The 15,428-nt window shown below is 42.3% G+C and overlaps 1 protein-coding gene and 1 non-coding gene across 2 annotated transcripts in view; both read left to right on the top strand.

Annotated features, from left to right (window-relative positions):
- Positions 1-4,945: 4,945 nt before the first annotated feature.
- On the top strand, positions 4,946-5,047 carry LOC127207525 (U6 spliceosomal RNA). Its single transcript, XR_007832924.1, has one exon. It is a non-coding gene; the product is annotated as a U6 spliceosomal RNA (small nuclear RNA).
- An 85-nt stretch (positions 5,048-5,132) lies between these two features.
- The window catches only part of Tm2d1 (TM2 domain containing 1), a 38,656-nt gene continuing 28,360 nt past the window's right edge, over positions 5,133-15,428 (top strand). Inside the window, exons 1-3 of the mRNA XM_051164495.1 lie at positions 5,133-5,341; positions 7,506-7,575; positions 12,661-12,769. Coding sequence (XP_051020452.1) covers positions 5,171-5,341; positions 7,506-7,575; positions 12,661-12,769 — 350 coding nt within the window. The 5' untranslated portion in view covers positions 5,133-5,170. The remainder of the gene's footprint in view (positions 5,342-7,505; positions 7,576-12,660; positions 12,770-15,428) is intronic.

The raw sequence follows: 15,428 nt of genomic DNA, 5'->3' as shown, positions 1-15,428 counted from the left end.
TTTCCAATTTTTATGTGTAAAATGTGCACATGTGGTTGTGGTGAAGACACATGCGGGCAGAGTAGGGCCAGAGGTCAACGCCGGGCACTTCCCTTTATTACTTCTGTATCTCATTTTCTGAGACGAGTTCTTTCAACTAACCTGTAGCTCACAGATTTAGTTAGACAGACTAACTGGCTAGCAAACCTCAGGGAGCCACCTCCCTCTACCTCCCAGCACAGGGACTCCAGCTATGATCATGTTGCTGTGCTTTTCACATGGGTGCTAGGGACCCAAATGCAGCGCCTCAAGATTTTGCAGCAAGCACTTTGCCCTCGGAGCCATCCCCCCAGCACCCCGATACCATGTTTTGAATCTGATGGAAAGAAATGTTAGTAGTGAAATGTAGAAGAGATGATCTATGTTGTTGTTGTTTTTACCAGCGGGGACTCTGATTAGATTAGTTTTAGATCTTCTGTATGGCATTCAAAGTGAAACATACCTTGCATGTTAAGAGTAGGTCATGGAGCTGGGCGTGGTGGCGCACGCCTTTAACCCCAGCACTCAGGAGGTAGAGGCAGGCGGATCGCTGTGAGTTTGAGGGCAGCCTGGTCTACGAAGTGAGTCCAGGATAGCCAAGGCTACTCAGAGAAACCTTGTCTTGAAAAACAAAAACAAAAACAAAAAAAAAAAGAAAGAAAGAAAAGAATAGGTCTTGGAGCTGAGGGGATGGCTTAGTTGGTAATAGTACTTGTGCTGTGGCAGACAGAGGTCTGGAGGTTCTGTTCCAAGCACCTGTATGGTGGCTCGCAGCCACCCATAACTCCATTGCAGGGGATCTACCAGGCACGCACATGTTGCATACACATGCATGCAGGCAAAGCATTTATATACATAATAGAAAAACAAATCTAAAAACTTAAAAAAAAAAAAAAAAGAGTGGACCTTATCATGTACGGTGAGGGAAGTGGCTACATATGCCAGAATGGGTCACGAGTCTGCATGTGGCCGCTGGAGGTAAAGCTTAGGTTTACTCCCCAGCAGCCACCTACTCTGCTTTTCCACATAGGAACTCTGAATGAACTTGGAGCCAGAAAGGCCAGGCTGGCTGTCTAGCAGGCTCCAGAGCTCAGGGATCAGCCCATCCCTGCCCACCTAGTACTTCAATTAAAAGAGTTGCAACAAATGTTGCCACACCCTGTGTGTTTGTTTATTTGTTTTTCTTTCATGCTTTTGGAGATCAAACTCAGATCCTTGTACTTTTGAGATGATACTTAACCAAGAGCCATCCTGTCAGTCCTGAACTGGCCTTAAATGGTGAGTCAGTTCATTTTAACTGGAGCCCATGCAGTTACGTTGCTGCAACAAAGTATACAATAAGAAATAGGTGTGAATTAGGAACGTGGTTAAAGAAAAAAAAAAGTCACGTGCAGAAGTGTGTATTAAGAATATAGAAGCTCCCCTGATGGTATTGCCAGAGGAAAACCTCATGTTATGTATGGTCAGATTTTTAAAAAAGTCTCGAGGAATAATCTGTTACCTCGTGTTTTCGTTCTAACCGGAGACAGGTGTGGGGCTAGTTTTCTCAGACATTTACTAAGTACAAAACTAATCGTCAGTGGAATTAGAATGTGTTTGTATAAAATCTTAGGAAGCAATGCTTCTGGGCATGGCCATGCATACCTTTCGTCTCAGCACTCAGGAGGCAGAGGCGAGCAGCTCTCTCTGAGGCCCCTGCCAGCCTGGCTTATGTAGCCAGTTCTAGGCCAGCTAGGCCACACAGTGAGACTGCTGCTTGTGTCCTTGACTTGCAGTAGAAGTCTGCAGTTTGGTGGCACTTTATCTGATGAAGAAACTTGGAATTGAAAATATTGAGGCTTCAACACAGGAGTTTCAAATGACTGAGAAACACTTAAATGTTCAATGTCCTTAGCCATCAGGAAAACGCAAATGAAAATGGCTTTAAAATTCCATCTTATACCTGTCCTGGCTAAGATAAAAAACGCTATTGGCAGCTTGTGCTGCTGAGGCTCTGGAGCAAAGGCAGTACCCCTCCTCTGCTGGCAGGAGCACAAACTTGTACAGCCATGTTGGAAATTAAAACGGCAGTTTCTCAGAAAATTGGTAGATCGAGCTACCTCAAGACACCTCTATGCTACTCTTAGACATATTCCAAAGGACACTCCATCCTATCACAAGGACACTTGCTCAGCTATGTTTGTAGCAGCTGTCTTCATAATAGCCAGAAACTGGAAATCATCTTCATGGCCCTCAACCACAGAATAGGTAAAGAAAATGCGGTACATTTACACAATGAAGTATTTACTCAGCTGCTGAAAAACAATGACATCATAAAGTTTTCAGGAAAATGGATGGAACTAGGGGAAAAAATCATCCTGAGTGAGGTAACCCAGACCCAGGAAGACAAACATGGTGTGTACCCACTTACGAGAGGGTATTAACTAGAAAGTAAGAGGTAATCATATGGTAGTCCACAGACCTAGAGAGGCTCAGCAACAAGGAGAGCGTAAGGGGGTGGGCTGCAACAATCTCCCATGAGAGGGAAAATATAATAGATTTCCAGGGTGGACTGGGGCACGGTAGGGTTGGGAAAAGGCACAGTCAGGTTGTAGGGAGAGGGACCAAATACTGCAAGAAATGATTGGAATTGGAGGGCATTTTGGGGGCCTGGTAGAAATTTAGTGCAATGGAAACTCCATGGAATCTACAAGAGTAACCCTACCAAAGACTCCTTGTAGTGGGGCACTGGGAGCCTGAAGCGACCATCTTCTGTAACCGGGCAAGGCCTCAAGTGGGGGATTGGGACACCAACCCAGCTACAAGACCTTTGACCTACAGTCTGTTCTGCCTGCAGAGTGTTCTGGGACTGGAACCTAACAGAATGGTCATCAGAGCGACCAGTGACGCTTCATCTGGCAAATGATGGGGGCAGATGCAGCGTCTCACAGCCAAACATTAGGCAGAGCTTGGGAGTCCGGGGGAGGAAGGAACCATATGGGCTCAGGGACACCACAAGGACCCAACCCACAGAGTCAGCTGGCCGGGACTCACAGGGGCCCAAAGAGATCAGGGAGCCTGCGGAGTTCTGACCTCGGCACTCACTGTATATGTTATGGCTGAGCACCTAGGTGTTCTTGTGGGGATCCTAACAGTGGGTGCTGGGGCTGTCCCTGGCTCCTTTGCCTGCTTGTGGGATCCTTTTCTCCTTGTCCAGCCTTCATATGAGCTATGTGCCTGGTCTTATTGTAGCTTGTTACGCCGTGTTTGATTGATGTCCCTGAGAAGCCTGCTCTTTTCTGAGGGGAGGCAGGGTGTGTGTGTGTGTGTGTGTGTGTATGTGTGTGTGTGTATGTGTGTGTGTGTGTGTGTGCGTTCGCGCGCGCGCGTGCGCGCATGCGCGTGTGCTTATCTGGGGGGAGAGAGGAGGTAGAGACTTAGAGGAGGAAAGAGAGGAAAAACTACAATTGGGATCTAGTATATGAGAGAAGAAAAAAAATTAGACTTAAGTTTTTATCAAATTTAAATAACTCAACACCATGTAATCGTGGCAACTCATGCAGTCATGAGACTACAAAAAGACAAGCTTCCTTACTGATATAAGGGGCTATTGAGAGGACGTGATATATCATTAATTCAAGAGTCAGTTTTCTATCCACATGATGCCTGAGCGTAAGTCAGGGCCCAGTGCTTGCTGGGCTGCTCTACCATCATCCCAGCTCAAGAGTCAAAAGTTTTATGGTTTCATCGCCTGTCTTATGGAAACCTTTTAATTCTCTTAAATTTACACATTGAGGAAGAGAATAAAGATAATCATTAAAACCGCAAAAGCAGAGACAGTAATGGGATTAACGAGCAGAGCCTCAGCATTTCTAGGTAATTGTCTTAAATCTATACTGAGATTGATACATAGATCAGCAGTATTGTTGCACTCAGCAGGAAACCATCTAATTCTGTCATAATTTCAATGAACATGAAGCACAGAATTGCTTCCTCTAGTGTTTTGGGTTTCCTTATGTTGTATTTTTTTTTAAAAATCTAGTAGACCTTTCTGAGTCCAAGTAGGAGCTCAATAGGAAGTTGCTTTTATCATCTTGTAAGATGTATAACTAATATTCTGATTATTTTTAAAATATTTATTTTATGTGTGTGAGTATTCTGTCTGCTACTTCCACCATGTAGGTCCCAGAGATTGAGTCTAACTTGGCAGGCACGGCTACAAGGGTGTTTACCCACTGAGTCAGATGTGTACCTAGTGTTGAGGAGGCCAAAAGGACGCCTTGGGACCCCTGGAATTGCAGGGGGTCTTTAGCCACTGCCTGGGTGCTAGGAACCTAACCTGGTCCTCCGTAAGAACAGCAAGTGCTGTCAACTCCCGAGCCGTCTCTCCAGCTCTGATACTTGGGTTCTTGTATTCTATAGAGTCCTTTATGTTGCTACACTGTATAATGTGTACCTACGTGAATACACTTAGGTGACTTAGTGACTAAGAAGAACGTGCTTTCAGAAATTTCTAGACTAACTAAATCCACATTCTTCCAACCATAGGGAAAACCCCATCCTTTGGGGCCTCCAGGATCAACGCTGGTGCCTACCAGGAGCCACAACCTGCCCTTGGGTGAGTTCTGGGTCCCTCTCCCAGCACTTCAGCGACACCGGGGGCTCGTTGTGAGGGTTCTCAGGGAATGCTACTAAAGCCCCCCCCCCCCGACATTAAAAAACAAAACAAAAACTATTCATATAAGTGTGTGTGTGTGTGTGTGTGTGTGTGTGTGTGTGTGTAAGTCAGAGGAAAACTTGTGGGCGTCCCTTTGCTCATTCCATCACGTGGGTTCCAGGGACTGAATTTGCTCAGGAATAGGTGCCTTAACTCCCTGAGCCATCTCCCAGGCCTGAGGTATGTTTTGTTTGTTGTTTGTTTGTTGCTTTTTGTTTTAAGCTCCCGCGCTTGCTTTTGGAGGTACATAGACTAAAGTTGGAAGGTTACAGAGATTAGCATGGTTCCTGCGCAAGGATGACAAGAGAACATATTTAAAAAAAAAAAAAAAAAAAAAAAAAAAAATCTCGCCCTTGTGACTGCGCAAGGTTGCCCTTGCCCAGTGGAGCCAGGCCCCTTTAAGGCCGGTCCTCTTCTCCAAGGCGGAACCGGAAGCGCAAGGACGCGGTGCCCAACATGGCGGCCGCTTGGCCCGCGGCTCGGGCTTCCCTAGCGGCCGTCTCTCCAGGCTTTCTCCGCATTCTGTGGCTCGTGATGGTCGCCGCGGGACACTGGGGGGCCGCAGCCTCTGGCGCCGTCGGGAGCGAGGAGACGCCCAAGTGCGAGGACCTCAGAGTGGGACAATATCCTCCGGAAAGCCGCCCCTCTCAGGCGCTCAGCGGGACCCTGGGCTGTGGGATGGGGGCCGCGGCGAGGGACCCTGGGAGGTGAGGGGTGCGCTGGGGCCGAGCCCCGTGTGCTTCCCCCTGGACCGACTCCTGGTTGGCACTTCCTTTTCCGATTGACCGTGCATTTTGCCGGTTTGCTCACTTACCCAGACACAACACACATACCTAGGCTTTGTCCCAAATACTAGAAATGCAAAATATTGTTAGAAGCATCCCTGAAAGTTTGCAGGTGTTGAGAGAGATTACTAGTAAGCCAACGTTCGTCTTTAACGGTACATATATCTCCTCCAGCCATCCTCACATGGACTGCCAGGAAACTGCTTCACTTTGTGATCTTACACATTTATTTTTATCATCATCATCATCATATGGTTTTTAATTAGAGATCCTCTTGGATGTTTTAAGATGAAATATATGTATTAATACTTTGTGAGAATTTCATCCAATCGATTTTGATCATATTTACATCCACTTCTCAACCCCAACCTCGTTCCAGATCAGCTTTGAACCTCACACACCCTCTTAACTTCAACCCCCACCCCACCTTTAAAAAAGTAATCCAGGGAGTCAGATGTAAGCTGCTCATATCCTCAGGGGTGTGGGGCTGTTCACTGAAGCTTGGTTGACCTAGGACCACACCCTTAAAACTCTGACTCTCTGATGTTGAAGCCACCAACTGGCAGGAGGGTAGGTGTTCTTACATCTGTTTTCTCATGGATAAAGCATCCGAGTGTCAGTGACTCCCAACTTAAAGGGCACTTATATTAATATAATTCGCACAGCAGTTTTGTCAGCTGTTTATTTACAGATTAGAAAGCTGAATTAGGATGAGATGAAGTGTCTTATTAGGAGAGCATAAGATAGAGGGACAAGATGAGCTGTGTGTTATACTCTCTCTAATAGCGATGTTTGAACAAAGCCTTGAGTACTGACCCGCTTGTATACGGATACTCAGACCTGCAGAAGCAAGGAGGATTCCTAAGAACATTCTTGTCCCATCTGCATGTGAGTTGAGGCGAGGCATCCACTGGAATTTCACAGACTGCCTCTAATCTGCTAATCCCGTCATGCAGGGAGTTTCTGACATCCTGTGTTTGGCATTGTCTTAGGAAAGACAGATCATCCTTCCAAGAAGCAAGTGAGGTAATTATAAACTGTTGAACCCTGGTGAGAAGTGACCAAGCCTGTAGAACTCTGAGGGGTGACAGCAGAATATTGCCTTAATGGCCTAAGTAAAAAATGACATCTCCAGCAGTGATTCTAAGGCCTAAATAAGGGTCAAGATGTGACTACAGACATCCTGTATGTACATTACCTACTCCCTTGGAGTGTGACCCATAACATCTTTAGACAATAAAACTTAAAAACATCTTATTGTTTTACCACCTGTTGGAGAGTGGTTTCCAAGAGCTTAAAATCCTACTGGAGTCACTGACCACACAGAAAGCAGCTATCTTCCTGTAGTCAGATGCAACATGTCCGAGGTCTGAGTCAGCACACACCGACATGACAGGATGAGCCGCTCGGAGGTTGAGCCTCAGCTTGTGCCTCTGTGGCATAGGAATAACAGTATCTTCCTCATTGGTTCATGTTATGTGAAATTAAGTGTGAATTAGTTGAATCCAGAACTCTGGAAACTGATTTGTTTTTAAAAGTAATTTGGACAAGACTTTTAATTTGGTTTGTTGTTTCGTGTTTATTTCCTAACTGATGTTCTTTGCAGATGGTGTCATCTGCTAGAACTTTTGATAGAAATTTCTTTTATGACTTCCCTATGATACTTTAAGTTTCAACTATTATCTAGGCAGCACTGAAAGTGTATTTGGGTGTTTTGTTTTGAGACAGAGTCTCACTAATAGCCCTGTTTATAGTCCCCTGGCTGGAACTCACTCTGTTGACCAGGCTGGCCTTACTCAGAAGAGATCCACTTGCCTGTGCCTCCCAAGTGCTAGGATTAGTGGCATGTGTGACCACACCAGGTTTAAAAGTGTATTTGTATCTGAATTTGATGATTAGTACAAACTCAGAGCCTCTTTGTACATGTGAATCAACAGGAGTATATAAGACATTTAGTATTTTGTGCTAAGAATATAATTAAAATTTCCTTAACTTTTTAAACATATATTTGTAAAGATCCAAAAATAAACGATGCTACGCAAGAACCAGTTAACTGCACAAACTACACAGCTCAGGGTAAGAGTCCCGAGTCATGTCTGTAAAATATTTTGTAAGATTTTTACCTATTTCAAGGAGAAAAACATAGCCCTTAGAGGTAATTAATAAATGTGTTTTATGTTGTGTTAGACATTATTGTTCACTTTTCAGAACAGTTTAGGTTTGGAAATTGATTAAAAATTGTCAGCATTCAATTAGTTGATTGGTTAATTAACTAATTAATTTTGGTGCTTGGTATTGAACCTAGGGATCCTTGCATACTCTTCTAGAGTTATACCCAGTGTCACTGTTTAAGTTAAAAAATAATTTTTCTTAATTATATTGCTTTCTATTATTTTATGCTCGTTTATCTTAAAAGTCTAAAATCTGTTTATATAGCTCATGTTTTTTAAGTTTCTGTTAAACTGATATATGAAAACATAACTTATACATATTAGTTGAATGATGAAATGTTTTGAGGTGTGTATGTGTGTAATACATGTCAGGATAAACACAACCTATCTCTTTAAAGTATTTCTAGCCTTTTACTTTCCAAGCTTTGTTATAGAAATGTCAGTAGTTATTTAGTCAGGGTTTTGTTGTTCCTTTGTTTCTTTTTCTTTTTCTGTTTAATTTTAAGACAGGATTTCACTGTCTTAAAAGCCTTGAACTCAAAGAGATCATCCTGCCTCTTCCTCCTCAGTGCTAGGCTTAAAGCATTACCATGCTTTCTTAGTAACTGTTTTATTGCTGTAAAGAGACACCATGACCAAGGCAACTTTTCTAAAAGAAAGTGTTTAATTGGGCTTTTCCTGACAGCTTCAGAGGTTTAGTTCATTATCATCATGGCAGGGACAGTGGTAGTATGTATGCATGGTGTTGGAGCAGTAGCATAGAGCCACATGCAGAGAGCAAGACACTGGGTCTAGAGTAGCATAGAGCCACTTACCAGTCTACAGGCGGAGAGCAAGACACTGGGTCTAGAGTGAGCTTTTAAAGCCTCACATCCTACTCCCAGTGATGTACTTCTTCCACCAAGGCCACGTCTCCTTATCTTTTTCAAATAGTGTCACTCCCTGATGACTAAGCATTCAAGTATATAAGCCACTGAGGGCCATTTCTATTCAGACTACCACACATGCCCAGCTAGTTAGGACTTTTATCTTTTGTTTTCTTATTTAATTAAAAATTTTTTTGTTACGTGTCTGAGTATATGTATATGCACTGCGTGCATGCTGAAGGCTATGGAAGTCAGAAGAGAGCATTGGTTTCCTAGAACCGGAGTTACCAGTGGATGTAGGTGCTGGACATCTGAAATACACATGAATTTGCAGTAGTCAGTTCCCAGTTCCCGCCTTTTACCCTGTTCCCAGGTATCAAGCTTAGGGTCACAGGCTTGACAGCAAGTGCACTTACTAAGCCATCTGCCCACCCTGGCTTTGTTTGCTTGCTTTTCTTTCTTTTTCTTTTTTAGATTTATTATGCATACAATGTTCTGCCTGCATCGAGAGGGCACCAGATTTCATTATAGATGGTTGTGAGCCATCATGTGCTTGCTGGAAGTTAACTCAGGAGGATCTCTGGAAGAACAGCCAGTGCTCTTAACCTCTGAGCCATCTCTCCAGCCCCATGTTTGCTTGTTTTTCAAGATAGATTTCTTTGTGTAGCCCTGGCTGTCCTGGAACTCGATCTGTAGACTAGGCTGGCTTCGAACTTCCAGAGATCCGCTTGCCTCTGCTTCCTGAGTGCTGACATTAAAGGCGTGTGGCATCACTGACTGACTAGGACAAGTGTTTTTAATTACTGGGAAAGAACTTGAAGCTGGGTGTGGCAGTGCAGTGCACACCCAGCACCAGAGAGGCTGAGACAGGAAGATATTGAGTGTGAGACCATGGTGGCTTATATAGTGAATGTGAGGCCAGCCTGCGTCCTATAGTAGAGGGAGTTTCAGGGGACAGGAAGCTGTTCAGTAAGTTATACCGAGCTGTATCACTCACATTATGCACTTGAAATATGAACTTCAGTATATCTTATGTGTAAAAACAGTATAGTAAGGATTTTATATATACATCAATTATCAAACTATGTCAGAGAAGTGTTTTGACAGTAGATAGATAACACCTTATTGTAATGATTTATTAAGGGAGCATCTCTCTAAATATAGTAAGGCCAGGTGAAATTTAGTAAAGTGCTTCCTGTGTTATTGTTCTGTTGCTTTGAGGAGACACTATGACCATGGCAGCTCTTATAAAGAAAGCATTTAATTGGGGACACACTTACAGCTTCAGAGGCTTGGTCTGTCATCATCATGACAGGGAGCATGTACCACATTAGAATTATAAATACTGTTTTGTCTCTTGAAGACCTAATTGTAGATATTCTGCAGACAGATTTAACAAGGCTGAATAATAAGAATAAGTTGATGGGTGGTGGTGGTACACACCTTTAATTCCAGCACTCTGGAAGCAGAAGCAGGTGGTTTTCTGAGTTCAAGGCCAGCCTGGTCTACAGCTTGAGTTCCAGGACAGCCAAGGCTACATGGAGACCCTGTCTAGGGGGGGGGGGGGGGGGGGGGGCGGGGAAGAAAGAAAGAAAAAGAAAATAAGTTTCCAAAGTGTGTTACTGTGATAAAATACTTGAAATTTAAAAGTGTAAAGGTGCTGGGTGTCATGGCGCACGCCTGTAGTCCTAGCACTCAGGAGGCAGAGGCAGGCAGATCACAGCCTGGTCTACAAAGAGAGTCCAGGACAGCCAAGGCTACACAGAGAAACCCTTCTCAAAAAACCAAAAAACTAAACCAACAACAACATAAACAAGTCACTGCCCCTGGGTCGCAGGCGAATTGCTGTGGTTTCTTTCAGTTGTGTCACAGTAAGTGTAGAGCTCTGGCCTTAGCTACAGGGAGTCTCAGTTGTGGTCTCTCCGCAGTTTAATATCCTAGTAGCATTACTTCTTTACTTTTTCTCTTCCGATTCACTTTATGGAATATTTTTAAATTGAACTGAATCTGTGTCTTTTATCTTTTTTTTTTTTTTTTTTTTTTTTTTTTTTTTTTTTTTTTTTTTGGTTTTTCAAGACAGAGTTTCTCTGTGTAGCCTTGGCCATCCTGGACTCACTCTGTAGACCAGGCTGGCCTCGAACTCACAGCGATCCGCCTGCCTCTGCCTCCCGAGTGCTGGGATTAAAGGCGTGCGCCACCACGTCCGGCTTGTGTCTTTTATCTTAAGCGGCACCTTGTTTTAGGATTTTTAACTGCATTAAGTAAATAAAGTTTATTGGTATCTGGTTTGTAGTATGAGGCTCCAATAGATATGGACTCAGGGTTTTTGACACTATTTTCATGTACTATTCTAGCCTGACAAAGCAGAGCAAAACAAAACCAAACAAACCTTAGAATAGTTACAAACCAAATAGAAAATGTTTTTCTTTCATAATAAAACTATAAGGTCTCTGTGTATATTATATTATACAAAATTCTATTTTTAGCATTTTCAAAAAAATGATTGTAGAGGCTAAAAATAGAGGTAAGCATTTGCTGAAACTACCCTAAAACTCTTGGTGCTTTTAATATTCATTAAGAGGGTGTACATCAGTAGTAGAGTACATGCCTACCTTAGTAACAATACTTAGTAAAGCATGCACTTTGTTTAACTTTGTCCTTTGTAACATACATGACCACACACACACACACACAGCAGTCATGCATACATACAAGCATATGCACACAGATGTCATTGTTGAAGAAGAAAATGTTTCTTGGGGCTGGAGAGATGGCTCAGTGGTTAAGAGCACTGCCTGCTCTTCCAAAGGACCCGGGTTCAATTCCCAGCACCCACATGGCAAGCTCATAACTGTCTGTAACCCCAAGATCTGATACCTCCACACCAATGCACATAAATAAAATAAAATATTAAAGAAAAGAAAAGAAAATGTTTCTTAAGATAAGCATGGTATCCCAGCTCTTGGGGTTGGGAGGTGGAGAAATAATGGACTTGGAGGTGAAGTTTGGCCACATGCAAATGAGCTTCAGCCCAGCCTGGCCTGAGTCCTGGTCTCAAACAAACAAACAAACAAACAACAAATGCACTGAGTACCTACTAATGCTATATACTTTGTGGTACATAGTTTCATATATTTAACCACAGTGGCCCTATTATATAGGTGATTTTAGTGCTATTTTTATCTACGAGGAATCCAAAGGCTGAAAGAGATAAAAATAAACCAGATAAGGCCATCCTTCAAAGTTCTTCTTTACACTGTAAAGCTGTAAAGCTGTAAAGAGGTTTTACTTTTAGGACATCGTCTACTTGGCACAAAGTACGTCTGCACTACTTGTAACGTCTGTACTACTTGTGTATATTGGGTCTTGGGTTGTGAGTGTAGTTTGATCTTGCGAAATGCTGAAATAGTGCTACACTAAGACCTAAAAAAGGCCAAGATGCAAAAATATTTATGGCAGCCGTTGTCTACAATAGTGTCAACTTGTTGCTGTGGCAAAATTCCTGATAAAAACAAAGAAAGGGGTTATTTTGGCACACAGCTTCAGGGGACACAGTCCATGGTGGCAGAAAGGTATGATGGCAGCAGATGGCATTGTGTTCATAGTCAGGAAACAGCAGTGAGTGCTCACTGGGCAGCCCTCTCTACCATCCCAGCCTAAGGAATGGTACTGCCCGCATTTAGGGTGGGTCTTCCCTGACTAGGCTAACCTTTACCTTAATTCAGATCATTCCTCAGATGTGCACAGAGTTGAGAGCCAAGATCAGCCATCACAAACAATATAAGCTGGAGATATAAACCACAGATTATGTTAAGATAACTTGACAATTACCAAATGGGCTGCCAACAGAAATACAAGTATTCTTTATCTTAGAGATGGAAATTTTAAGAATCAGTAATACTTTACAGTTCATCCTTTGTCATCAGAGGCAAGGGACTGAACTAGATGGGTACCATATTTATCTTCTATATAAATGCATTATATATGTACATAATGCAATTTTCCGACTTTCTGTCTAAATTAAAGTCTTCTGTCAAAATTTCAATGGGAGGTAGTGTGTTATAATGTTATAAGTTCTTTTGTGCCTTGCTAGTCTTGAAAAAAATTTAATTTTCTTTCTTTAGTTCCATGTTTTCCAGCACCCAAAATAACTTGTAAGGATTTTAGCGGTAATGAAACACATTTTACTGGAAGTGAAGTCGGTTTTCTCAAGCCAATATCCTGCCGAAATGTGTAAGTACATTACTGAAAATTAAAATGTTGTATCTTGATTTTATGAAGTGAAAGATGAGATGGTATGGAAAGTCCTGCAAATATGACATGCATGTTCTTGTTAATGTCAGACACCCAGAGTTGTTTATAGATTGTCTATAAGTTTATAGATAAAGTTCACCAGGCAGGGGCTGGGTTAACTTGTGAGATAGAAACTGACTCAGACCTTGTTAAGTGAGTTTATGTCACTAGTGAGTTATGGATACGTTTCATCTTCAAAACTGAGTTCAAGTAAATAGGTACTTTTTATATCAGAAAAACAATATTGTTAATTGTTTGTACATTGTGTTAGTTACTTTTCTCACTGCTGTGACAAAGTATCAGACAAAGGTAACTGAAGAAAGGATTTAATTTAGCTCACAGCATGAAGGACACAGATCACCACAACAAGGACAGCAGGCCGCAGGAGCTTGAGGCAACTGGGCTCACTGTGTTCATGGTCAGGAAGCAGAGAGATGAACGCCAGGCCCATTTACCCTCTTCCTCTCAGTCAGTCCAGGACCCAGCCCGTGGGACACGCTATCCGCATTTAGGGTAGGTTTTCATACTCCAACCAAGCCTAGAAACACCTTTATAGACATGGCCAGAGGTTTGTCCCCTAGGTAACTCTGTATCCTGTCATGCTGACAGTGTTAACCATCACCCGCTGGTTTCCCTTTTTGTAACATTAGGCAGAGTCAGAAGCTGGCTGAGTGTGGGCTGGGAAAGGAATGTCTCTATTTAGAGAACGTTTATTGTTTTCCTGTTAGAAAGCTTACATTGAATTTTCATGCTATAAGCTAAGGACATAATTACTTTTCTCACTTTCTTTTATTTGTAACATCATCTTTAAATGTTAGGACTATAAATAATTACATCTTATTTGATGGTATGTATTTGCAGTCATGTTAAGAAATAACTAATATTTGGATTTTTCTACAGCTTTTTTCAGAAGTCTTAGAATTAGCAATGTCAAAATTGTTGAAAGGAATTTTCCCCTAGCACTTAGGTATTGTTTTATTCAATTTTTAAATCATAGGTTGATATTTCTACCAATTAGCAGAACAGATAATATTAAGTGCTGGTATGAGAAAGATATCACGGCCCTTAATACACTAAGAAACTACTCTGTCGAGAATCGCAGCTCTCTCAGGTTGGATCTTACACCCATTGCCTGTCATGGTAACTATTCTCTGCTGCTTAGATTACAAGATAATCTGAATTTTATTACAGTGTATGTCTCAGGATAGATTAGGTGGAGGGAGACTGAGCTGTGCTAAATATGGTTGCAAGGCATTGATGTCAGTTTTTAATAACATAATCATTAAGGAAAACAAATATTCCAAGTCTACTAGCCAATTCATTCCCCCTCACAGTCAAATCAACAGATCCCCAAAACAGCTTTTTGATGAGCATAGAATCAGAACATGAGATTCCATTAGTAGATAGTTTTGGTGTAAGACTTGCACACCCAGCATGCCCTGCTGTGTCACATTTCCTTCTGTGTGTGCCGCAGAGGCCAGCTGTGTATAGACTCCCCGGCAAACACTATTTGCTGGGAGTTCCCTTTCAATTGACATATTTTTTTTTTCTACTCTTGCTAGCATATTTTTGAAACTATATAATATTAATACTTGGTGAAAATTCCATTCCAGTATTACAGATAAAGCCACTCTGTAATAGTCTCCAGAAACCGAAGCCCAGTAGCCACATCTATTGATTACTAAGCCACTCAACTATTTATACTGGTCATCTATGTTAGGTGGAACAGGCTAGATTGCTGTAAGTTTAGTAGTTTAGCACAGTAAGAGTTATTTTTCATGCACGTTGTGGTCTAGCTTGGGTTGTCTTAGAGTTCTGGATTATGATATGAGCAGATGCAGGTGAGGCTGCACAGCCATGCAAGGCCCGGCATTTCTGTGGCTTCGCTGCCTCTAGAGTCCCTTCCATCCAGACAGTGTGTGGAGAGGGGAAAGGGAATCCTTTGTAAGTGTATTGTAGGGACGAAGTCCAGAAACAGCACTAACTTCCACCTTCTTTCCATTGACCAAACCATGGTCAGTCATGACTGCTAGGCCAGCTGGGAGAGGTAGTCTAGGTGATATGAAAATTAGAAACAGCTTGGTGAATAACTAGGCGGTGTCTGCCCTGTCAGCATAATTGCTTTTGTATTTCATTCCCTTTTCCTGCCAATCATTTAAATAATTGTTGCTTATAATACTTACTTATCAACTATTAAACATTCTGTAGAGCCCTATACTGGAACTTACCAGCAATCCTTGTTTCTCTACCAAATGGTATTGATACTCCATATTAAAATTGCTCTACAACATTGGCTATTTCCTTCTTTTAAAATGCTTTCTTTTTTGGTTTCTCATATAAACTCAAATAAGAATTCTTTTATTATTATGCCTTAGCTCTTTTCTTTTTTTTCTTAAGATTTTATTTTTAATCTCTCCTTACCGTGTGTGTGTACATGTACGTGTGAGTAGTGCTCCCTCCACCCTGTGTGTGTGTGTGTGTGTGTGTGTGTGTGTACATACATGTTCATGTGAGTGCCTGAGGAGGGCAGAAGAGAGCGTTGGGTCCCCTCGAGCTAGAGTTACAGGTGGCTGTGAGCTGCCTGATGTGGGCTCCGTGA

Source organism: Acomys russatus, chromosome 2, assembly GCF_903995435.1.
Source record: "Acomys russatus chromosome 2, mAcoRus1.1, whole genome shotgun sequence".
Lineage (NCBI taxonomy): Eukaryota > Metazoa > Chordata > Mammalia > Rodentia > Muridae > Acomys > Acomys russatus.
This window is presented reverse-complemented; position numbering and strand designations above follow the sequence as displayed.